The sequence below is a fragment of the Stegastes partitus genome, unplaced genomic scaffold (genome assembly GCF_000690725.1).
Source record: "Stegastes partitus isolate 25-593 unplaced genomic scaffold, Stegastes_partitus-1.0.2 Scaffold342, whole genome shotgun sequence".
In the NCBI taxonomy this organism is placed as follows: domain Eukaryota; kingdom Metazoa; phylum Chordata; class Actinopteri; family Pomacentridae; genus Stegastes; species Stegastes partitus.
In genome coordinates this window covers 360,526-385,095 of record NW_007578073.1, presented here as the reverse complement: position 1 = coordinate 385,095, position 24,570 = coordinate 360,526, and the positions used below count along the sequence as shown (strand labels likewise).

At 38.0% G+C, this 24,570-nt stretch overlaps 2 protein-coding genes across 2 annotated transcripts in view; one reads left to right on the top strand and one right to left on the bottom strand.

Moving 5' to 3' along the window:
- tns3.2 (tensin 3, tandem duplicate 2) overlaps positions 1–22,823 on the bottom strand; it is a 55,677-nt gene extending 32,854 nt beyond the window's left edge. The window contains exons 1-13 of the mRNA XM_008284067.1: positions 22,760–22,823; positions 17,663–17,833; positions 16,735–16,785; positions 16,517–16,639; positions 16,328–16,392; positions 14,238–14,321; positions 13,897–14,009; positions 13,139–13,199; positions 12,984–13,059; positions 11,974–12,103; positions 11,686–11,751; positions 9,318–9,422; positions 2,170–3,117 (exon numbers count right to left, since the gene is read on the bottom strand). Coding sequence (XP_008282289.1) covers positions 2,170–3,117; positions 9,318–9,422; positions 11,686–11,751; positions 11,974–12,103; positions 12,984–13,059; positions 13,139–13,199; positions 13,897–14,009; positions 14,238–14,321; positions 16,328–16,392; positions 16,517–16,639; positions 16,735–16,785; positions 17,663–17,812 — 1,972 coding nt within the window. The 5' untranslated portion in view covers positions 17,813–17,833; positions 22,760–22,823. The remainder of the gene's footprint in view (positions 1–2,169; positions 3,118–9,317; positions 9,423–11,685; positions 11,752–11,973; positions 12,104–12,983; positions 13,060–13,138; positions 13,200–13,896; positions 14,010–14,237; positions 14,322–16,327; positions 16,393–16,516; positions 16,640–16,734; positions 16,786–17,662; positions 17,834–22,759) is intronic.
- The window catches only part of LOC103358917 (PH domain leucine-rich repeat-containing protein phosphatase 1-like), a 28,899-nt gene continuing 24,223 nt past the window's right edge, over positions 19,895–24,570 (top strand). Inside the window, exon 1 of the mRNA XM_008284069.1 lies at positions 19,895–19,899. The gene's annotated coding sequence lies outside the window, so the exon portion shown is untranslated. The remainder of the gene's footprint in view (positions 19,900–24,570) is intronic.

Sequence of the window (24,570 nt, the reverse complement as noted above, 5' to 3'; positions counted from 1 at the left end):
CCAGTCCAAGTGTTAAATATTGCGGTTTGAGTCCTGAACAACTTTGAGTCCCCTCAGTATACTGGTTCTCAGGAAATTTTTCTTTTTATTTATTTTACTTCATTCACTGGTGACGTGCAAAGCAGTTCTTATTAACAAGAAGATACCTGAATTACTGGAATGAGTTCATTAAAAAGATTTGTCCACCAAGTTGTTCAGTGCTTGACTCACTGCTCTGAAACGTGGCCCAACAGTAAATATTCCTTACACTACCCAACTCCCAGAACAACAAGTGCTTTGACAAACATACCAATTTTGTTCAAAATTCTTGATATTTTAAAAGATGAACATTGGTTTTGATTCGGAAGTCCGAAGTCCAAATCAAAATTTTGCATTTTTCTTGACCATGCTGAATCTGATTCCAGCAGTTCGAGGGCTCTTGTTTAAAAGATTTGTCCTTTTAAGGAAATCATTTGGAGATGAAACAACACAATTATTCTCTGCACTGTACATCTTTTAACAGTATGCTTTCTCAAGGAGCATCACAGAAATAACTGAAAGCGCCAGGACTGATGGAGGACTGCTGGTGAACTTAGGTCACCTCTTCCTGTTACTGTTTAATCAGAAGTTATACAGTAGATATGGGGCCTGAATCTGTGATAACTTTGATCTCCGTCTTTTTATATGGGATGATAAACAAAAAATAAAAAAAAGTTAGAAGTGAGTCGGTTGTGTTTTAATAATGCGTCACTAGGGCAAGAGGTCACATACTTTCCTTATGTGGCCTTTCCTCCTTCACTTCTGTGTATTTCCATTTAAACTCAGATGGAAATATACAGCCATTTAAACAGATTGAAGGGTAAACACATCATTGTGTAGCGAGCAGAGGTCCTGATTTTACACTGCTTACATTGCAAGGATGCCCACTACCTGTTTAATTAAATGCTTCCACCCTTTCAGCAAACAGCACGTACACTTACAAACACACCTCCTGTCACAAACACAGATGTATTCCTCTCTTAGGTGGAGATTTCCACTATCAGGTGGTGCTTCGGTCGTGCAGTCAGGGTTATAAATGATGTTCTGTATTTGCAGGCTGAGCTGAATTCTATAATATGACAAATGCACCCACAAGCTTCAACTACCCATGAGCATGTTGGCACAGGTGTATTTTGCTTACTGTGGCATGTTGTTAGAATTTTTCAAGGTAAATGTCAGCTCACCCAAAATACTTACACTTTTAGTCACAGCAGTATTTAGCAAGTGAGATGAATTGGCTTTACTCTGCTTAGGCTGCCATTTGAATACAATGGTTTGAATGGTTTTCTGTTTGTTTGTTTTTTTCACATATACAGTAATACCCCTCACACTTTGATATGAACACTTAAGAGAATTAAATTTTTGGATCACCAAAGGTGTAACAGTTTGTCCTATGGGGAACACAAATGTCTGTACTAAATTTCACAGCAGTCCATCTGATGATTGTTGAAATATTTCACTAGAAAACACAAATGTCCACTTCATAGTGGCTGCAAAGAGAAAGGTCAGGAAACCACTAAAGTCTGTAGGCTTCCTATCCTCTATGGAATGTCTGTACAAAATAAATTAGGGTGGTAGACCAGCTGTTAGACGAACGTCCACAGAGCAATGCTGATAACATGCTAAAAAAAATAATTTTAAACTTAGGTTAAATGACTGTTTCAGCTGTTTACCACAACCAGTCTATGGCGTGATTCGATATTTTTGTTCACCAGTATTAGTCTGTCACAGATAAATTGGTCCAATATACATCAATATGAACTCTATATTTTACAGAACATATTAGGGAAAAAGATGCTTGGGGTAAATTACAACCTGGGTCGTTATATGGTTTCTCCAGCTTAGCTTTACAATAGTCTCCACTGTGCCTGCAGCACATATAGTGGAGTATATATGAGGGCAGAATAGACGCTGGTGCAGTGTCAAACTTTATCTTTATATTACGTTGCTAGGTAGTCTGTGAAATATGTGGCTGAAAAGCTAATAAACAATGACCTCATTATTTTTCCTAAATTTCAATATAACTCTAACCAACAACCTACATATCGGTCACTATATTGATATAAAGATCAAAGTATCAGTTCCGAAAATCTAGTATCATGCGGGTCTTTGTTGTGATACATCTTTTCCATGTATTGTGATTGGTCTCACCTGTCAGATGGGTATGTCCCTTGTGGCTGAGGCCGTTGGTATGTAGAGAGGCAGAGCGGGACAGGGGGGCACATCGGGTAGGAACAGGAACAAAAGTGGGGTCCAAATCCAGGATCAGCTGGTTCAGCTGCTCTATGGACTCATCAATGTCTGTGTTTAATGACTCCAGTTCATCGTCTTGACAAGATGATGTGTGTGTGGTATTTGTGGACTGTGTGCTGTGTGTATTTTCTGTGACATTATGTGCATCATCTTCATCCACCAGCCCTCTCTGCACTGCTTCCCTGCTGCTGAGTCCTCGAGCTGGTGTGTCAGGAGCAACCAGAGGTGGCAGCCTCTCTTTATTTGACCTGACTGACGCCCCCTCCACGTCCACTGCAAGCATGTTATTGGTGACAATATCCGCCATCTGCTGTTGCTGTACCCAGGAGTGAGTGGAGTACTCAGTTCGGGCTGGTCTCTGACTTGCAGGCAGATTTTCAGATGAGAGGGAGCCAATACTACTTGAGCTCAGCATGTCCATAGCAGGAATTGCCACATCATCGACTTCATCCTCATCATCCAGTATGTCAGTCTCCCTCTCGCTTGCCTCTCCATTGGTAGTGTGTCCCAATCCGGACTCATCTCCAGCTATCTCCCCCTCACCTCCACTGGATGAAGCAAGCTCAGTCATGACCTCCAGAAGAGGCTGGATAATCTCAAAGTCCCCTCCAGAGACCAGCTTCTCTGCTTGGGAACACTTGTCCTGCGTGGTCCCTCTCCTCTGTCTGGCTCCGGTCAGCCCCTGCGAGGCAACAGACAGGCCTGAGTCACTGCTGGCAGACGGAGCTCGGTCACTGTAGCTGGGGCTGCTGGTGCTTAAAGGGAACAAATGTCCTTCTTCATTACTCTTCTTCCTTACTCTGGGGTAAAAACTGCCATTTCCAGGGTCCAAGACATGAGGAGGAGCTGGAAGGGGACAAAATTGCACGGTATGAAGTTTACTTGCATTAGAGATAAAACAGAACGGATTGTTCATGTAAAGTTTTTATTAAAAAGTGCATTTATTGATATTGTTAATATTGTTTTCTAATATTTACATTTCTAATAAAGGCGAAACTGACTTGTTATATTCAATTCTGAAGGATCATTTCAAAACAGAACCATGATTTCTCATTTCTACCTATAAATTAAAAAAAAAGACTCAGTCTAAGAACTGTGAAAAATGTCATGCAAAAGTGATGTGACATAATTAAACTGCTTTTTTTTTTTCTTCCAAGAAATGGCCCAAAATTCACAACTTAAAATTAAATAATCCTAATAAATTTAAATCTAATAAGAAAATTGGTGAATATTTACGTTTGAGAAGCAAAAAAAAAAAAAAAAAAGGATTTTTTATTTGTAGTTTTTTTGCATTTCTACTTAACTTTCTCAAAAGCATGCAGCAGTTCACCCATCACAGGTGTCTTAGCTATTGTTGATATTGGACTCTACAGCATTTTTCACAGAGTAATATAATTTTATACTGTCACTGGTAAATCCAAAACAATAATCACATATCATGAAATATAAATTTTTCCTTATTATTCATCTTGTCAGTTTGTCCACCAGTTTAAGAAAACACATTAAAATGTTAATTGCAGAAAATGGTGACATATTTAAATTGTATTTCGTCGAACCAATGGTTCTAAACTTAAAAATAGCCAATTTACAGTCAAGCAAGTAATTTAAGATGCTGAAAGGAGAAACAAAATGAATTAAAAATGAATGATACATTTCCAAAATGATTAATTAGTTATCAAAATTGTCACCTAACTAACTGATTAATCAGTGAATCATTTTGGCTCTACCAAAAATTATTTACCCAAATCCCACAAAGTATGCAGCAGTTCAACTGATCAGAAGTGTGTGATTATTTGCTGATATTTAAATCTTCAGCATTGCTCAAGGGGAGTACAGGATCGATGGTACATTTGCATGAAATCTAAATCTAAATTAGGGCTACAGGTAACAATTACTTTAACAGTTGATGAACCATTTATTTCTATCATGACTCAATGAATGTTTTGCTTCAACCTGAAAATGTTACACTTTTGTCTTTAAAAAAGATTTACATTATTAATCAATTCTAAAATTAGCTGTAGATTTTCTATCAATTGACGTTTTTCTAAAAGGTTTTTCTTGCTTGTAGGAGCCTAAGATGCAAAACTCATAACAAAAAAAACCCCACTGTTAAATGTTTTCATTAATTGCTATCTTTTCTCGTCCGCTGCACAATCGGATGACACTGCTTAGAGATTTTGAAGTCTAAAAGTCAAACTAAAAGCAGAAAATTCCACCTTTGTATTGGACATATGACTCCATACCTGCACCACTACTGTACACGATTCATTACTCCAGACACACTCTACATAGATAACACAGAGTCCCTTTGTGTTTGCAGGCGGATGCATACGTGTGTCACGCAAAGGACGTGTCTGGCATAGACGTCTACCTGAGGTCAGATATAGCTGACTGCATGTTCACACACAGTTTTTAGAAAAACAAGAAAAGACATTTCTAAGTCTTACAGCAAGTTGAAGACAAAGGTGAAACATTTCATTAATAGAAATGAATCAACAACTTTTCCTATTATAACTGCCTAACATTGTCTTGATCTAGCCCCAGAGTTGTGAGGATTTGCTGCTTTTGTGTGCTAATGACTGTAAATTGAATATAGTTTGGTTTTGGATTCATTTTTACACTAAGTAATAAAATCATTTCATTTGCACTCCTCAAACATATGAAACAAAAGAGCAAAAGCAAGTTCTTTTACAATGAGGGTTATCACATTTAGATAAGATAAGATTTCCCCGTACAGTGACTGCAACAATACATACAGTGCATACCAGAGCTGTACGAGAACAGCCTCTTAAGTCCAGAGAAGCAATAAAACTCAAATACCAGACATGCATGGTAAAATCTCACAGCTGGTCTAATAGGTCTCTCACACAGAGATGCAGAGTTCACATACTGATCAACACTCTATTTAACTGTACAATGAACACAACTTCAGCAAGTTCAATGAAACAAAAAAGCAGCTTACTTTACCAGCAGCCAGGAGTAAACTTTGTGTGTCCCTACTGCGGACTAGAAACAGGATGGAAATGTTTTGCTGAAGCCTCCCTTTGGAGTCAGAGAAAGAGGAAAAGAGAAACAGATGACAAGCAGAAAGGAAAGAGAGGCAAGGACGAGCACAGAATGAAAAGGATGAGAGTGAAAGCAGATTAAAAAGATTCAGACCAGCTCTCTTTCCCCCTCCGGTGTTGTCGTCCTCTCTGTCTCTCAGGCTGCCGGAGGAAGACAAGCAAAGAACATTCTTTCTCTTAAGGTGCTAACAGCTCTCTGGTGTCCCCCCCTCCCCTCCTACTCTCTCTTTCCCCTCTCATGTCACTGCTGCACTTCTCTGTCTCTGCACTATGAATCCCCGCCTTCACCGTCAACACGAAATTAGCCCTGCTTTGCCTCCCTTATTTTTCCCTCCCCCCTGCATCCTGTCCCGGCTGACACAGGTAGGTAACGCAGTGGGGAGAGAGTGTGTGCGCTCATGCATTTTCATGTCAAAGTGGGGGGAAGCAGGAGGGAAAGGAAACTGAAGGGTGGATCATCCACTAGACTTGCAAGTACATATGAACAACACACACAACATACAGGTGGAAGAGTGTGTGCAGCACGCATAATGCACTTTCAAGGAAATTTTTTTTTTTTAAAACACAAAGCACAAGGACGTTGAGCTGGCCAAATATGGAGAGGGGAATGTAAACATGGAGGCGGGCTCTGCAGATTGTGTGCAGAAGGGGGATGGGGACATATTGGACAAATTGCAACCTGCAACTTGAACCTGAAAGCAGCGCACAGAGCTGGAAAGGGGCAGACAGGAGATGAGATAAAGGGGGAGAGAAGAATGGGAGAGAGTAAAAGAAGATGGGGAGATGGAGTGATAGAAACAGCAGAGGGGAGGGGTGTGAGAGGGTAAAGTAGAACCACCTGTGGTTGAAAACAACATTCTTGCGAGCGGCTGCATTGCTAACTGGCTGGCACCCTCATTATGCTCATGTGCATGCGTGTGTGCTGGCGGTTAAACATAATGGCAATGTGTGCTTGCATTCATGTGAGCGTATGTATGTGTGTTTACATGCCACTTTTCCACATGTCTCCCCCAGTGAACGGTCTATCTAAATTACATGGCTGGCCAGGGCAAATTTAGCAATGGCATAAAACATCTGGAACTGCAACCTCAACCACTGGTTAAAGTGATTGTTTCAGTTGTCTGGATGTGTGTTCTTGTGTTGGTGTTTTTCTCTGTGTGAAGGGTTATTCTAACTAAATGGAAACTTCTTGAAAAACAGCCGCCTCCAAATACACAGGTCTGGTCTGGCTGCTGTCTAGATGATTGTCGTTACACCCATTCCCAGGAACGTCAAAGAGGCCTTTGTGACCACAACAGTTGTAAGCTGTCACACTGATGACCAGGCAATTACCCACAAGACTGGCCACAGCGAAGGCCATAGTCCAAACAGACAATCTCAGAGACTGGATCTGCACCCACAGAGGGAAATAACTTCTGAATAGCAGCCAGAAATACATTAATGGATTTTTTTGGGGCTTCTGGGGCAGAAAAACTCACCAACAAAAGCTCAAATACACAAACAGGTGACATATTATCATCTCATAAAGTTGTTGTGGTCAGCTACTGCCACATTCAGCAGACACAAAAGCAACACAATTATCCAATTGGAGTGGTGTTTTAGTCCACCTGAGGAATTTAAGTGTAAATATTCACTGTCCTTTTTTTTTTTTAGCTCTATTTTTGTCCCTTGGGGAAAAAAATCCAAAAGGAAAGCTGTGCATTCTTTAGCAGCAAGTCTGTAACTGTGTGAGAATAAAAAAGGCTAAAAATATATGCAGTGACACCGAAACTTTTAGTTAAAACAGGCTAAAGAGCTCTTTAGCACTGCAGAGTTGGTGGTAATGCTTTGTGGGTTTAGCATATGCACAGATGTGATTTGATTTTGTGTTTGATTTAACATCTTCCATGTTGTTTACTAGCAACCATGTACAGTTTTTGCCAAACAACACCGTTCTTTTTCAGATCTATGCATCTACATACTTTTTTTTATCTACCAAGCTGCAAATAATCATTCCAGAGCATCATCTCAAAATCAAGTCTAGCTCCAACGAGGTAAAATAACAATGAAGCCAAACCTCCCCAGGTGTTAGATAGATAGAGGATTTTGACTTGTTTTCAAGTCCATCAATTCTAACTTTTCTTTTGTGTTGTCAGCAAGAATAAAGAATTATATCTAAAAACATAAATCTGTCTGAGCATCACAAAAAAACAAAAAGGCAAAGTCTGCACTCTCCTGTGCTCCCACAGTATCTTATTCAACTGCACCCCTAAAAAGGAAAGAACAAATATAAGAAAAGAAGAAAGAAAAAGCAAAACAATAAAAAATAAAAAACATTTAGAAACCCGTTTGTACCAGTATGTAACTACAAATGTTTCTGGTGGGAGTGATGGACAGCAGTTGTCAATAAAACACTGAAAGAGAACAGCAGTGTGCAGGCTTTGTTATCTTGCTATGAAGATTTTTCTTTTTTGTTCCAGTACCTGCAAAAAAGTTTTCTTGGACGTGTATGATTTTATTTCTTGCCAAGAAAAGAACATTTGGAAATATCCAATCTCATATGCAACAAAAACTAAAGAGCTTTTTCTTTTTGCACCGTTAACTTGTTGAGAAATCGATGCAGTGTGTAGCACCTTCTAGAAACACACTAGCTATGTAAAGTTAGACCTATATTACTAGCAGCCACTTCCTTTATTCTAGCATAAAGACTGAACACAGGGAAAACAGTTGGCTGGCTCCATCCAGGCAATACTAAACACTTTGCTCTACTATAAAAGAAACACAGGTAAGATTTGCAATATGGAAATACAATTTAAACAACAAAATAAACACGCTATAAAACTTTGAGATATTCAGTCAAAGCAACTCATACTTTCTAAATTAGTATAAATACGTGAGTTTTGTTCATTTCTGGTCATTTTAGCTTAAAATATCGAGTTTGTATTTATTTTCAGACCACTTTCGATCTTGAAAACATCAGTTCTTATAACCTGAGTCATTTTGACCTTAAACGATGAGGAGATTGAACTGAATAAGAGGTGAGACTTCAATCAACTCATTTTAAAGGTTTATAAACAAAACTGGCACGTAAGCAGACTTCCCAGGATACATTGTTAGAGAGTTAAAACTCGGATAGACTCTTTATTTTTTGAAGTTTGGGCAAACAAACATGGTAAAAAACTTGGTCTTGTGTTTTTAATGCACGGTAAATTAAGTTATTGTTGTTTCTTCCATATTAATCAAAGCAGTTCTAATCATGAGAAAGGTTAGTGTTGAATTTCATTCCTGTACCCATAGACTATATAGTGTCACTGGTAGCAGCCTCACAGATTGTCTTTGTTCTGACTCTTGGCAGAAGAAAATCAGAAAACTCAGAACATGTTAAAAGAAAACCAGTGTGTCCATAATTAGTCTATGTGACTAGCTGTGACAACTTAATATAAGTTTATTTAGTAATACAGGTTTACTGAATGTGAGTTCTCAAGTTCAGTTAAGTTAACTCAACCAGTTTAACACTTTTGCAACTGATTGCATGACTTTGAACAAATTAATCAACTGACGTTAACTCCCACTTTTAAGGGAAACAACCGCTTCTCAGCTGAATGAACACAAAATTATTTACGGTCACTAACAATAAACTGAATTATTTTTGCAGTCACATAAAGCAATATGTTTATCTATGAAAATGAATGAAAGCCAGTCACTGTTTAAGTCAGACACATACGTTAAAAAAATGACATACAAAATAGCATGTGGCCGTCTAGTTTTACAATAAATGACCATGTTATGTTAGACAGAACAGACAAGTTTGTTCATCCACCGTAACGGGGTCTTCAGATTAAATGTCTTCCTGTGACATCCTGTTTAAGAGTTAAGTCAGGCATACCACGAGAATTCCAAAACAGCAAGAAAAGAAAGCGAAAGAAAGAATCAGAGCATAAAGAATTTTGTAAAATGGAGTTTGTGGGGTTTCCTGAATAAAACTACTAAAATGCCCCTCACCTGTTTCAAGAGAAGACGTGTCTTGGTATGAATCTCGTCTAACCAATGGGTCCAAGGTGTCATAGTCCACCGTCACAGAGCGCCCGTTGTGCCACAGCTCTCTGCCTGCACATGGAAACAACAAATCAGTGACACAACAAGACACACAGACACAGCCACTTGTGTTCAGCTGGTTCCCAGGACCAAATTTTGTTTAACATGTGATTTAAATGATAATATGAGCTTTATTCTCAGTTTCACATTCATGTCCACTTATTTGCCAGTATCTGTGTGTGCCTGAAGCTGTAGTGGTTGTGTTTCCGCCCCTGTGTTCTCCCCTGTGTACAGTATCTGCAATCTGAATTCCTGTCAGAAGTGTGTGCATGGCAACCCCTCATATTGCTTCCTGTTAACAGGCGAGGAGTGTGGCTGGAAGTGCTGAGGGCCATTTCAGTTGGCCTGGTGTCCAACACTGCCCCCACCTGGGTGACCAAACTTTTTCATTCATGAGTAATGAGCGTGTGTGCTATGCTTCAGCCTGAGTCACTTCTGTCTCTTCAGCTTGAGTTAAGAGATACAATGAACCTTGGTCTAGCATTGTAGCCCAAATAATGTGTCTGTCTGGGAGTCCAGGTGTTAGAACTTATCTGTAATGTCACAGAAACAAGACAAAAAAATCTCTTCCTGCCTTATCTGAGCATGGCAGCTGTGTGAATTTGTGTACAGTTCATTATGCATTTTGAATTATGAAGACAACATTATCTAAATTCTCCCCTGACATACAAAAATAACAGCCTTATTAACAAGCATGGTAAAATGGAAAGCAGCTTATGGTTTTTCATCATAAACAACATTTTAGTCTCCATCACCAGTTTTTAAAACAACACTACTCTGTCAATTTCAAAATTCTGGGATCAAGTTTCAAATTAAATACCACATTTTTCATTACAAATTAAAATATCAGCTTAACAGTTTAAGTAACAAATAGAATCTATCAATCTGTCCATCAGTTTCAGAATATGTTAATATTGATGCTGATCTTTTGCTTTGATGATAGCTGCACTCAACCTGCATAGAGTCCACAAGTTTGTACAAAACATGACTACCCATTTACCCAGCATTATTCATTCATTCATAGATACAAAGTTTTTCCTTCATCCACTGTGAAATGACGTTATGTCTTACCCCACTGCAGCTTTTGACTTTTGTGTCTCTTCCAGTAAAGTGGTTTAGAAATACTCATCCCCTAAGATTACTGCTCGACGGGTTTCTTTTGACAGAGCTGTTGCTGATTGGAGTCTTGTGTTCTTTACTTAGTAAACTCTGTATCTGTGATGAAGCTGCTTTTCTATCTCTCAATAAAGCTTCATATGTTGATTTTCTGATGTTGTGCTCACTTTTGGACTGTCTGATTGTGTTTTGGAGACAACTGATCCAGTGTGTGTTTTTTGAGTTTCATGAACTTTCCCCTTAGACCATCCAGTCCAGTCATGATTTAACACTGAGAAAGGTCTTTGCTTAGAATAACAATCTGACACTTTAACATAGTGCTGATGTTCACATGTTTCCCATTATCACAGTGCTACTTAGCGAGCAATGCTCTGCTGAAAACTTGAGACACAGCCACATGTACAAAAGGTGAACAATAACTGCCGGTTGATTTACTCAAACAAGCCTCTGATATAAAGATCAATTCCATATGAGCCTCATCTGAACATTGCTGCAATGGAATGATCCAACTGAAGAAAATCTGACCTCTAAAACAGAGCAGAATCTGAAATATTCCCTCTTTATTTTACATATTGGAACATCTTGCACTTTCAAATGTTTCTAAATCTTCAAACTTTCTGATTCCTTGCAGGTTTACATTTTCAGTATGGTTTCAATTGTATATGAGTTCTGAAGAGTAAAAAAAGGTGCAGAAGGTTCACAGATTTATGTAGCAGCTGCAGTGTGGTTTACATTTTAGTACCATGGACCACAGAACAGATCTTCAAGCTGTGCACTGCTTACACATTAAAAGCTCGATATGCTGCACTCTAAAATCTTAGTTTGAATGTGCAATAGTTTTGCTTTTATGGAAATAGTTATTTGACAAATTCTACACTGGCAAATGCCAAACCATCAATTTTAATGTGTGTTGATGGAAAAATAAATTAATTAATAATTTTTTCTGATCATTTTGGTGGAGGTTATGAATAATAGAAGCAGAAATGTGACAACTTGAGCTGAAACACTGGATTCTGGGTAAACATCCACCAAAACCTATAACATCTGCAACATATATCAACTTGACTTTTTATTCTTTGTAATTCGTTTTATGTTTATATAAGTAAAAGTTTTATCAAAAGATAAATCAAAGGGAACATTTTTGTGAGTGAGACTCTACCTGCTATTTTTTCAGGACTCTCAGAGAGCAGCAGCTCCACTTTTCCATCTTCTGGGAACCGAGGGTCTGGAATATTAGGAGAAAAATAAGGCAGATGGGCGGTTAACTTGGCTTAGTGGACAAGTTTCCATGTGTCCTTCATACCTGCACAGCTGATAGGATTCCAGGCTGAGTTCAGGTAGATGCAGAGTAGACAGATTTATCAGTTACAGATTAAGATTGATGGTGCATGTGGACTGGAGCTGAACAGTTGGCAGTGTATAGACTGTGGCACCAGGTTATAAATACCTTCATTGGCACAGTCAAGGTCCGCTTTTGAGAAAGCAAGGGTGTGTCCGACGACGAGGCCTGTATGAAACTGGAGACGGAAGATGACCTGACGGCTGGCTGATTGGCTGTTTTTATCGTAACAAACCACCTGAAAGCAGATATAATGACATGTACATTTACTGCTTCACTTCATGTGTTTGGGCCTTTTCTTGTATAGCTTTTTGTGAATTCATTTTTCAAAACTATATATAATACATATATAATGTTTCATTATTTTTTAAAGATGTCAAACAAAAAATTATGCTATATTTGAAACATCAGAAATTTTAAAATAATTTTTCTGACATATTTTCTATGAATTGTTGGGCAATTTTTTTAGGTTCAAGAGTCTTTTAGTTCATGCATTATTGTTAATCATTACTATTATCATTATTGTTGTTGTTGTTGTTGTTATATGTTGTTATTGTAATTAACTTTGGCCTTGTTTCTCCTGAGAAATGGTTTAGAGATGTTACTTGTTCTATGGGACACTTTGTCTGAGAAAAATGCTCAGGAATTTCAGACTGAATTTGCATTCAGTATTCCCACTTTTTGTTTTTATGTCAGCATGCACTTGAACTGGCATAATGTTAATGCCAAGAAGCCCCTCTTTGCTTAGAAAAACTTAACAAGGTTGATTTTGTTGAATTACAGCTCTGACAAGCTGAACAAATCATCATCTGAATTTTGCTTCAATGGAAAAGTCCAACTTAAGGAAGTCTGACCTTCTGTACAAAGGAGTTCACATAGTCACTATCAGTAATCTGCTTCAGTTCGACTGCCGACCAAGAAATAGAGCAGAATCATGGTACATGTCAGAACTTCTTGGGTTTTGAAATGTTTCTAAATTGTCAAACTTTTGGATTTTTTCAAAGTTTGCATGAAAATCTGACAGATTTTTGATGTGGTCATACTTAAACATCGTTTACTGTATACTTACATATATACATATCATTCTTATTGTATACACATACAGTATGACCACTCACCGTAATGTCCCCTTTGAGCAGCTGAGCAGGCTGAAGCACAATGTAGAGGCGGTCTGTCTGGGCTGCATTAACATGGCTGAGATGGAGAAAAACACACATTACCTCCTGTACTGTATCTTTCTGTGTTTACTGTGTGTAAATGATGTGTTTCTTACTAGACTGCTGATGTGCAGACAGCTTGTAGACTTTGGTAGACCCTCAGGAAGAGGCAACATCCTACGAAACATCCAAAAAGGTCATATAGAAACTAAACACTCAAAACTGTTTGAGAAGCATTGTTATTAGCAGAGCTGTTGTCTTACAGTAAAGCTTGACTCAAACATAAGAACTGTGAAAAATAATTTCAATATTTGTCTTAAATCATACCTTAGAGATCAAAGACTCTTGACAAGAGTGTCAGAAATAGGATCAGAATTATTATTTAAATGCGGCTCTCCACTCATCTTGCATTTCACTGATTTGCATAAGTGTGAAACGGAGGCATGTTTCATAACCTAAATTTCAAACAGGTGGTGTATTAAGGTGGAGCAAGTGACCGCCCTGGTAGCCTAATGGTTACACGGCATAGCACATAACTGCAAAGCCCACAGTTTAACTCCAAATGATGGCCTTTGTTGTATGGTATTCCTCTCTCTTTTTGCTTGTTGACTACCTCTACATGGCCCTAATTAATAAAGGCAAAATACTAATTAAAATACATTTTTAAAAGATACTCAACTATAAGCACACAGGCTTCCAATTTCTATGGGATTGTTAGCCTCAAACACTACTCCTTGCTTTTTAAAAAATCAAATCAAATCTGAATGAATGTTGAAAAAAGTAAAAGGAACAAATGAGAGATGGCAGGTAGAGGGGCGCGGCAATGTGTAGCTACTGTTATTTATCTTGTTCTGATCACAGTTCTGATGCTTACCTCCATCTGGTCTTATTCTGGGAAGACCATGAAGAACAACACAGAGGAGGAAAGATGGAGAGGGGCACATCCTCAGTCCTCCTTTTAACATGCTGCCCAGCATCCACACATACCTGAAGAACAGAAAGAAGTGGTGTTACAGGTAACTATAACATCATTGCAACAGGATGATGGTGGGTTTGACTTTCACTAAGCCCCTGGTTTAACAGCCATATTCTGTATCTTTATTATGGTACAGTTTGAGCTGTACTTTCACAGCAGATCTCTTGCTCTACATCAAAGATTAGAGTTGAACCAGAGTGCAGCTTCGGCCTCCAGGGATCAGCCATGTACATCCTTACCGTTTCTGTGAGGGAGTCATCAGAGCAGAGAGCTTGTCATTGTAGAACCTTCTCATGGCAAAATGGTCGAGAGAAACGTCTGCACTGAGAGAGAGGCGCATGTTCAGATGATGATGTCGTATTTAGCCATGTAACAAATGCAATTTTGTTTATTGCAAATTAGGGCCAGACGGATTTATTGGCTGGCCGATTAAATCGGCCGATTACAGCCCTTTTCAAAATAATCATCATTGGCGGAAGTTTTGCCGAATAAACGCAGATATATTCTTAATTTCTCATAAAACAGTAAATGCTGTTAAGTGTCACAGTTGCTCATAACTTTTCGAGTTATCTTGCTAACAAACAAGCCAACTTAAAAACCAACCAACAAACAGATAAACGCCAGCTAAAACATAACTTCCTTGGCGGAGGTACACAACACAGAAACTGTTCAAACTGATCTTAAAGATCTCTTAGACAATGTTCATAGTGTCTTTTGTAATTTATTCATGTTATTTCCAGCCAGAATAAATCTATTCATCAAATTTAAAAAGCACTCTAAATTAAAAATTTTAAGTGAATATGAATAATTCAGGGATTAACTGTCCTTAAGGTTTATTGAAGAACATGCTCCTTTTAAAATAATTGTATGCATGTTTTTTATGAACCAATGAAATTCCTTTTGTTTCCATCATACTGGGGTAACAGCAGAAACATCACAGACACATATCTCAAAACAAATAAAACCAGATGCGTGACTGGATATCACTACTTTCTATCATAAGTCTTTGCATACCTGCACTCACACACAGGCACTTACATCATTCCCAGTGGGACAATGGTCACAATCAGATATTTCTCAACAGTGAGTCAGCTGCTCAGCCATGAGCAGCATGCACACAAGCACGTGCAAACCAGCAGCATGGGCTTGATCCTCCTCTTTTCTGTATTTTTAGTGAGTTTCCTCAAATTGACCTTTTCTAACACCCAATGATATTAATAGCTCATAAAATAGAAGATATTCTGGACTTTGGAACTGCAGCAACTCTTACATGTGTGTGTTAAAAATGCATTTGGCTGAAATTAAAAATATTTTGTGTTTTCCTTAGACTCAAAATCTGACATGCAGGTCAATTACAAGTAAATAAATTCACTGGTGTCCAACAGCAACAGGATCCCTGCCTGAAAATCAAACAACAGCAGTTCAAAGTCTCTTCTACCAGTTGTGCTGCCCTTTGCCTGGTAAAGACATACATGAGATCAGCCTCTGTTCGCTATGTCTATTGTTCTGTCAGTGCTCTTTGATCAGCAAACACATCCAACAGTAAATGTCAGTGCTGGGTCATTACTTTACAGCTGCTGTTTCCTTCATTTTGATGATATTTTTCACACATGCTGTGCAAGCGAAGCACTCTTCAAGGAACATCAATATTGAATGGAATTTAAAAAGTTAAAGCAGCTGAGAGGCCTGAGAGGTTTGCTCCTGGACAGAGCAAATTGTGCATCAGTTTGATGAGCAAATTTATAGCTATTTAGACAGCTTGGCCTGCTGGTGACACAATGAAAGATCATAAGGTCACAGGATTAACATGATTCATCCCTTGTGAAACATAAATGTTAATGCCAAGCCTGCATTACATTCAATGGTTTACTCAGAATACATTATAGCATTAAAGAGAACTGCCTCGCAAATGTCTCTTGAGAAGCATCTCCAGGTTTAAAGATTAGAATAGTTCAACACACGGACGTACTCTTTCTCTTGTTTTATTTCAGAAATTCAGATGAGAAGTCTAGTGGCTATGCAAAATTTATGTCACAAAGATTCTTGCCGACCTTTGCATTCTTGCGGTGTTATATATGGACAGTACAACAGCCGCTTTAGTCTCTTTGTTCCCATCGTCAGACCACAATCAGATCTGAAAAACTCAAAATTGAGATTTTTTCTTCGAAGTAAACAAACTTGATAATGAAAGAATGAATAACATCCTTACAGAAATGAATCACTGACAGTGATTTTAGTCTTTTTAGTTTTTTATAGTGATAATGTCACTACTGTGCCTCCACCAGGCAACCTAAAAAGGTTGAGTTGCTCCTTAAAAATTCAGTGTTACCTGGCTGACATGTTGCTGAAGTGGATGTAGGACGCCACCAGAACTCCAAGCTGGCCTTTACCTCCCTGTTGAGGGCAATCACACAATCAGGCTGAATACATTTTATGCACATATGCATGCATATATCACATAGATGACTTTAAAGTAAAGGACAGTGTCAATGTGCATATCAGGATCAGTGATGTTTACCCTGCAGTGTAACACCAACACATGCTTGGAATGGGTCTGCAGCCAGTTCTCCATTACTTTGCACACACTGAAGATCTGATCCAGGCTGGGAGCCAAGAGATCCACCCAACCTGTGTCCAAAACCTGACAGAAAAACCACATACAGTATGCAGTACATGCATATATATACATTGCAATACTTAACCTCTCAAACTGGTAGTTTTAAGTGTTATAATTACCTTGTGGTTCATTCTGGTGAGGCTGCCGTGCTTCTGGGAGAGGTTGATGAGCTGACGAAAGTTGAGGGCAGATGAGGTTAAATGAGTAAAAATCATATATATTTGCCACGTAAAAAACTATACTATGCTCTTAGGAGTAAAGTCTTCAGTATTCAGAGTATGTGGATTTGTTCATTTCTAACCTTATCATAAAAAAATCTAGATTATATAATGATTTAAATGTTAACAAATTAAATATCTAAATGCAAATAGCAAGATAGATGCTGCAAGAAACAAAATAATGGACAAAATAATCACTGAACTAATTATTTAGTTATGGAAACAAAATTCATTATCATTTAACAAATCCACAACATTCATTTATGATATTCACCTACTCAATAAATGTTTTTTTCTTTATTTTTTATTGTTTTCTACAGCGTAGAACACAACAGGAAAACTACAATGACATGGAACTATGTCGTGGGAAAACGTGGTTTGGGATGAGCTGGAGTGCAGAGTGACAAAAAAACAGCCAGCAACTGCTTTGCACATGCAAGAAATCCTTTAAAGTTGTTTTAAAATCTCAAGATGACAACCTTATTAAGCTGGTTGGAGAATGAGGAGTGTATATGAAAGCAAGGACGAAACATATTTTGCTTTGTTTACATTTTTTTCACTTACCACATTATTTCAATACTGTATTCAGTATTGTTTTGCATTGTAGAATCTAGTACAATTCTTGTATGAGTAGGTATATCCAAATTTTGGATAATATAATACAAAACAAATACTGACTTTCATATTTTAAAAGAGAGACATAAGACAGAAACCAAAGAACCAATTCATCAGTATTTAGAAGTTCAGAGGAACTTCAAACGTATGCAAATCATACATACTATTTGTATAAAACAATAAGCTAACATAACTGTATCTCTATTGATCTCACCATGTAGTTGTTTCCATGCTTGGACTGCAACATGGATATAATCTCCTGCAGGTTCTGCAGGTAGAGGCCCTCTGGACATCCTGAAGGGCACAATATGGTGATGATTCGTTCAGTGATGTATGTCAAATCAAGTCGGTCTGGTTCCTCCATGTCTAGCTTCAGTCACATGGGCTGTGAAGATCAAGGAAGTGATCCAGGGTGTGAAAAAGAAAGCAGGGGAAAATTTTTAGGGAAGTGAAACCTATTATATATCTGTACAGCATTTATCTGAGCTTGTGCCACATCAGCTGGACACACAGATCCTTTGACTCACAAGTGAATATCTGAGTTCAGATGCGGCCAGCTTTATAAATCCTACAAATCCTTTTACTGGATGTGATGTGAAAACAAAGTGGGGTCAAGGTAATCCAAAAGCTTAGTCACTGAAAACCCACACAGAGCTTGTGACCTGAGGAGAGATGCTGATGAGCTACACTGGATAGTAACGTCATGACTCATCTGCACACATTTTTTTTTTCCATTCACATGACTCTTTGTGTAGTTCGAAGGATTAATGTTCCTATTTTTAAAAAAGGAAAAGTCATCTTAGTACCATGATAAGATTCAGTTTTGAAAAGGTGTGTAACTAAATAATTTATCAAAGATTAATATTGCATTTATGAAGCCATTAATGAGAACAGCGGTTTTGCTCAAAGGATTGGTAAATGATTTATCAACCATTATGTGTTCAGTCCATAGACAGTCTATGGTTCCAGCACTAGATTACCTGATTTGGGCATTATCAGCTCATTAAAAGATCAATTGCCAGTGCAATTTAATCCCATATGGGTCAGTAGGGACCTCTTCCCTTTCTAGTAAGCTAAGTTGGCACGTTTTTGTCCATTTTGATAACTGATCAACAGAAAGCAATGCCAATACCATTGGTAGTCTCTTGTTGTGTGACTAAGCGCATGTAGATTCTACAAAGTCATCATCCTGTAAATGTACAAAATGTATCTCAAACCATTGTCTTTTTCTAAACCTAACCGAGTAGTTTTGGTGCCTACACTTTACCCATACAATAAGAATGGTTGGAGACAGGATTGGAAGTCAGGTCTCCTGTTTGAAAGTCCGGTTAATTACCACAGACTGTATTTAAAGATGGATAAACCCTCCGTGACGTCACCCACAAGTTTCTTGAATGGCAGTTTCGCAGCTCATTGTAGATACTTTGGCTGTCTCCATCTTGGCAGACAGCTTACAGCTAATCCAAAAATGAGCCAATAGGTGGAGCGTGAGTGAAGCTGAGCCACAAACTCATTTGGGTCACAGATGCAGGTGATGGAACCATTGTATCCGTTAAAGTGGCCATGCCCTTATTTAAGCACATTTTAAAGTTTTCGTGTAATGTAAACATGTGGTTAATAAAAACTCTCCTCCTATAAAATTATACAGATATAGAGACCAAAACCTCACTACAAACACATATTTCTGCTGTAAAGTTGGATGTTTATCATGGTGGTCTATGGGGACTGCCTCCCTTTTGGAGCCATACTTTTGGAGGTCATGCAAATATGTTTGCTAGCTAGAATTTGTATTGTTATTAGTGATTCAAGTTACTGTGACTCTATTAGAGGTTGCAGCAATAAGGACAAAAATTCTCAAAGGAAATTTTCAACTGTTTATTCAGTTTCTGGTCAAAAGATGACCAATATTTTTCCTATAACTGTACGCTAAATGTGAATCCACAGCCCAACACTGGTTAGCTAGTTTAGCATGGAGTCTGGAAAAAGGAAAAAAAACACTAGCCTGGCTCTGTCCAACAGCGGCAAAATCCAAAACCCATATTATAGCTTGTCATATTTGCACTCTTGTCTTTTCATTTATTGTACGATATAAGAGTCTTGATTTTGTCACCTATCAAGCATTTTTGACTCAAATGTTTGCTGAATGTTTATTTATTGAAGCTGAGTTGCTTTCTGCACAATACCTTAATACTTAAAACAAAGTAGGAGCAAACTACTTTATAAAACTCTGTATTAAGAGATTCTATCAGCACCCACTCTTAAAAATATATATATATATAAATCTACATTTAGTGTATTTAATTCCAAGGTCACAAAACTTGTCTGTAATTGTTTTAAAAAGCATGTCTCCTTTTTCTTCAGATTTTTTTTCCTCAGAATCTAATCCAAGATCCCAAAGAATGTGACTTCCTCCCACATTCTTGTGTAAACCATGGAGTGGGTAACTTTGTGGTATCAGGGCTCTATGTCAGCAAATGAAGTAGGGAAATTACATGCATGCTCGCGCATGTCTATGGGAGTGAGGCCGACAGACAGTTGAGCAGAGCAGAGCATACAAAGAGCAGCGGTTAACCTCGCCTTCACCCTGACCATGTGACCATTGCAAAGTAAACAGTGATACAACCTTTTTCACCAAAGCAACATACAGGAATAACCCACTGGGAACCACCGCAGCAGATTTCTGTTTCATTCTAAGAACTCTGTTTATTTGGTTTTAGGAGATGTAAATGAGGATCAGGGTTATGCCATATCAAGAACTGAAACAAAAAGATTACATGGTCTAAAGATAGTTTTGAGAGTGATGGTATTATTTTTTAAACCTTTTGATTATATTGATGCTCCATTTGCCCACATTTGTGTTTGGTGCAATCTGTAAAAAGTGATATAGTAACACCAGATTGTTAAATCTAATTCCCCTCCTTCCCCCTTTTCTTTCAGTTTTTGGAGGAAAAGTAAGTAAAACGACCAATCATTAAGAGTCTCTTGTGCCATGACAATGACTTGATCCCTCACCAGCTTCCCACCAAGTTCAATGAGGCTCAGTCTGAAGCATCGCTGCTGAGAACTGAACCAGGCACATCAATCCCAATGCTACCTTTAAAACTCAACTGTGCTTTGGCTTGAGTTGAGGTTGAATGACACAGATTTGTGCCTTCAATCATATGTTACCACTGCCTATGTGTATGGATGGATAAGTGAACAGCTCTACTGGGCACAAGTCCAAGGAGTCAGGGGTCAAACAGAGCCTCTGTTTGAAGGATTTGTTTACATTTCTCCTCTGGAGGTTGATCAAACAGCTACAAAGAAAGACAGAACACTACAAAAAGATGCCAAACAAGCTGAAAGAGTTGCAAAATGACTGCAAAGAGAGAGAAAGAACTGTAAAGAGAATCAAAACAACTACAGACTCACAAAATTACTCTAGATGCCAAAAAACTAAAAAGACTCACAATATTCTAATAAGTCATTAAATTACGATAAAAAAGATTCTAAAGAGCCAGATAATTACAAAAATAAGTAAATAAAATAAAATAAAAAAGATATAAAACAACTAAAATGTGTCACCAAATTAGTGGAGAGTCACAAAATAAATAGTGAATGGTCCACATTCATATAGGGCATTATAACCTTAGCTAGGTTCTACGAAAAACTTGGGCAATTTGGGGTTCAGTGTCATGTGTAGTGGCCAGGAATCAAACTGCCAACATTTCAATTACTCTGTAACGCACTGCATTACCCGAGCCACGGCTACCCTACGCAACAAAGAGATTACAAATAACTGCAAAGAGACACCAGGCAACAACACAGGCATGTCTATGAGGAATTGCAAAACAATCTAAAAGAGACACGAAAGGACTACCATGACATGAGAACAACCACAAAGACACGCAAAATGAACACGGACACAAAACAAATACAAAAAAGAAACAGAATGACCAGAAAGATGTCTCTTTGTATCCGTAGCTCTCCTGTGTAGGAGGATAGGGGCCTATAGCATGTCTGCGCTCAGGGGCCTGTCTCATAATCCATCCTTGCAGATATGGTGGCTTAAACGCTACACATCTGTGGTTTCGACTTGTTTTCATACGTGTGTGAAAAATGGGCTTTTCAGAACAAACACGCTCCCTCCTACAGCTCTGTTTCTGAGTGAATCCTTGCTCAAACAGTTGACAGGGTTGGGCAAACAATCTTAATGAGCGACTACTCTCCAATTATGTATTTCAGTTCTGGTATTTCAGCGTTTTTAGACTGCTGCAATCTAAATTTGTCAGTGCTCCGCCTGGGGAACCAAAACAAACGGAAGTGTGCGACCTAACCGCACACATGCGTATACACATGTTGCTATAGGCAGCACTGTTCAGAAAAGTCCTTGAGCCTGAACTAGCCACTTCTAATTATAGCCTCTATTTCACATTTTAAAAGGAGGCATTCCAAAATGGATTAGCCATCTTTGTTTCATTCTTTCTTACCGCCTCACAAGTTGGCAGCAAAAAACACCCTCTGCCTTTTTTAATGCAGCAGGAACAGAGCCACAGTTTGGTTCTTCATTCAATTGACAGATCGTTTTAAATTGAAAGTGTTTGTACAGAATACCAGAAGTGAAATTGACAGCAGCATCTCACTGTGACCAGCCATTATTGTTCTTCTCAGCCTCCAGTGTCCCATCCTGTGTCTCCATTAAAGTCTCTTTGTTCTTGTCCCCCCCGTACTATTTATTAGCACATTAAACTAATCTCCCTTCAGTCCATCTGATCCTCACAGAGATTTCTTATTGAGTTACACAATCTTCCTTTTTCAATAATGCATTGAATTAAATCCTCCAGCAGGGTTTGTTTCAAGGATATCTCAATCAGTGTCTAATTAGTATCAAAATCATGTCACTCTGTTCAAGGGGATTTTCAAAGCAAGTTCATTAGCATTGGTAATAAGTGTAATTATCACACCCCCACTGGCAGGGCTTTCACTTGTGCTAAGACAAGTAGGCTTTTAAAACTTAATACAAGATTAAATGACCACTTAAGATGGACTGAATCCCAGTGGAAACCTGTCTCCTGGGGTTCAGTGTTTTAATGTGTCAGTAGGCTAATCTGTGCATCTGCAGGGGAGACATTCTTCACTGGTAATTCATCCCACCCTGCATGAGTTTTACCATCAATCACATGTTCCTACTGAAAGTGACAGCTTATTGTACAATTTGGACAAGCATTAGTGGTCACGGACATTAAGCAAAGAGAAATTTCAAGCAGGGAGAGGGTTAACATTTGTTCAAACTTTAATGTCATAAGTTAAGAGACAATCAAAAAAGTCTTACCTTGGCCTTTTGCTGCAATAAACAAGAAGCCTAACTCACAGCACTGTGAAGCCTGATGAGTGAAAGTCTGTGAGTGACTGGTATAGAGAACGAGGTGGAGACTTGACAGTAAGTGGGAGGAGGGAGAAAGGGAAAAGAGAGCCAGAGAGGGAGCATGATAAATTATACTGTTACAGCACTCCTTGCACTTTGCCCTCTGTAGGACTGCAGTGTGACAGCAGTCCACTCCTGTTTGTGTAAGAGACAGCGTTAACAATCCAATACCACCCCTCTCTAAAACACCACCAGTAGCTGATTAAATTGTTTAATCGCCACACTATCTGTGCCCTGAGTTAATTCAATCAAAATCCACTGACGATTTTTACCAAAGTTTTAATGTCAAGGATGCACAAAATGGTATGTGCCCACAGAGTGAATACACCAAATTCCATTGTATTTCTGATTTATTCTATTATTCTTCAAACTACTGTACTTGGGTAGAAATTTAAAGTAAATGTACACAAGCATTTCCGTTTTTACCTTTTATATTTGATGCAGATTAAGATTTTATTATCAAAATGCTTGTTAGAGATGAAAAACCACGAAATTCACCAAGACCCACTGCAAGATCTGAGTACCATCTTCATCAGCCATCATAAATAATTAATGCTATAATAATTTCACACAGATAGGGGTGTTTCTGATGTTTAATAAATATTTTATACATTTGACTTTATCAGTGTTTTGCATGCAGGACTTTTAGCCTATTTATAATGGTTCAATCAATCAACCAGGCTTTATTTACTGTATATATCAGCTTTTATACTGGTCAACTGCAATTCAAAGTCCTTTCCAAGTGACCGACAAATGCAAATAAAGATTAGAAGGGTGCACTAAGAAACCCATAAAAAATAAAACAAGATGACTTGTACAATGTAACTAAAATAATTCATAGTAAGAGATTAGTAACAAAAAATAGCCCTTTTTTTTTTTTTTTTTTTTTTAATGAAAACTGACCGAATAATTTAACAATAAAACAGAAGTCAATTGTTGGAGAACAGCAAAATAATACAATAAAATATGAGCAATAAAAGACATAAAGCAAAAACATTGTGAAGTTACAATACACTATACAAAATAAATGTCGATTAATGAAACAACCTTCCGAATTATGCAGGTTATTCTTATTTAAAAAGAAAAAAAAAACTACTTACAAGATTCACAAATTTATATGGTGACATAGTCTTTATTCCACTAGGTGGCGCCAGAAGACGAGTTACATATGACCCGTGCTTAGTGATCAATAAAAACTGTACTAGAGTTAAACATAAATATACAAATTAGTTTAACCATATATTTGCTGAAGAATGTCGGGTCGCAACACGTGATAGAAACACATTCTTAGTGTACAAAACCTACTCTAGTCAGACAGATAACCAAGTAATGTAACTGCAATTTATGTTGCCTTCACGAGATCATTTAAGCTCGTGAAAGGCAGCCGCTTTATGGGAAAAGGGACGTTAAATCCGTGTTTACACCTCATCTCTCTTAGATTAAATATCAAAACAGATGACAAAACACTAAAAACCACATCATATATACATATCTGCTGATTGTGTTTTCGTGCGTTAAGTCTATAAAATGTCAGAAACGCTCGATGTCTTAGCTGATGTGTTACAATAAAACCAGCAAATGCATATGTTTGAAAAGCTAAAAGATGTTTTTAACTCAAAACTGACTTTAGGAGTTATTATTTATCAAATAGTTATTGATTATTTTTCTGTCAATCGACTAATTGCGTCAACTCTACATTTTTTTTACAACTCAAAAAA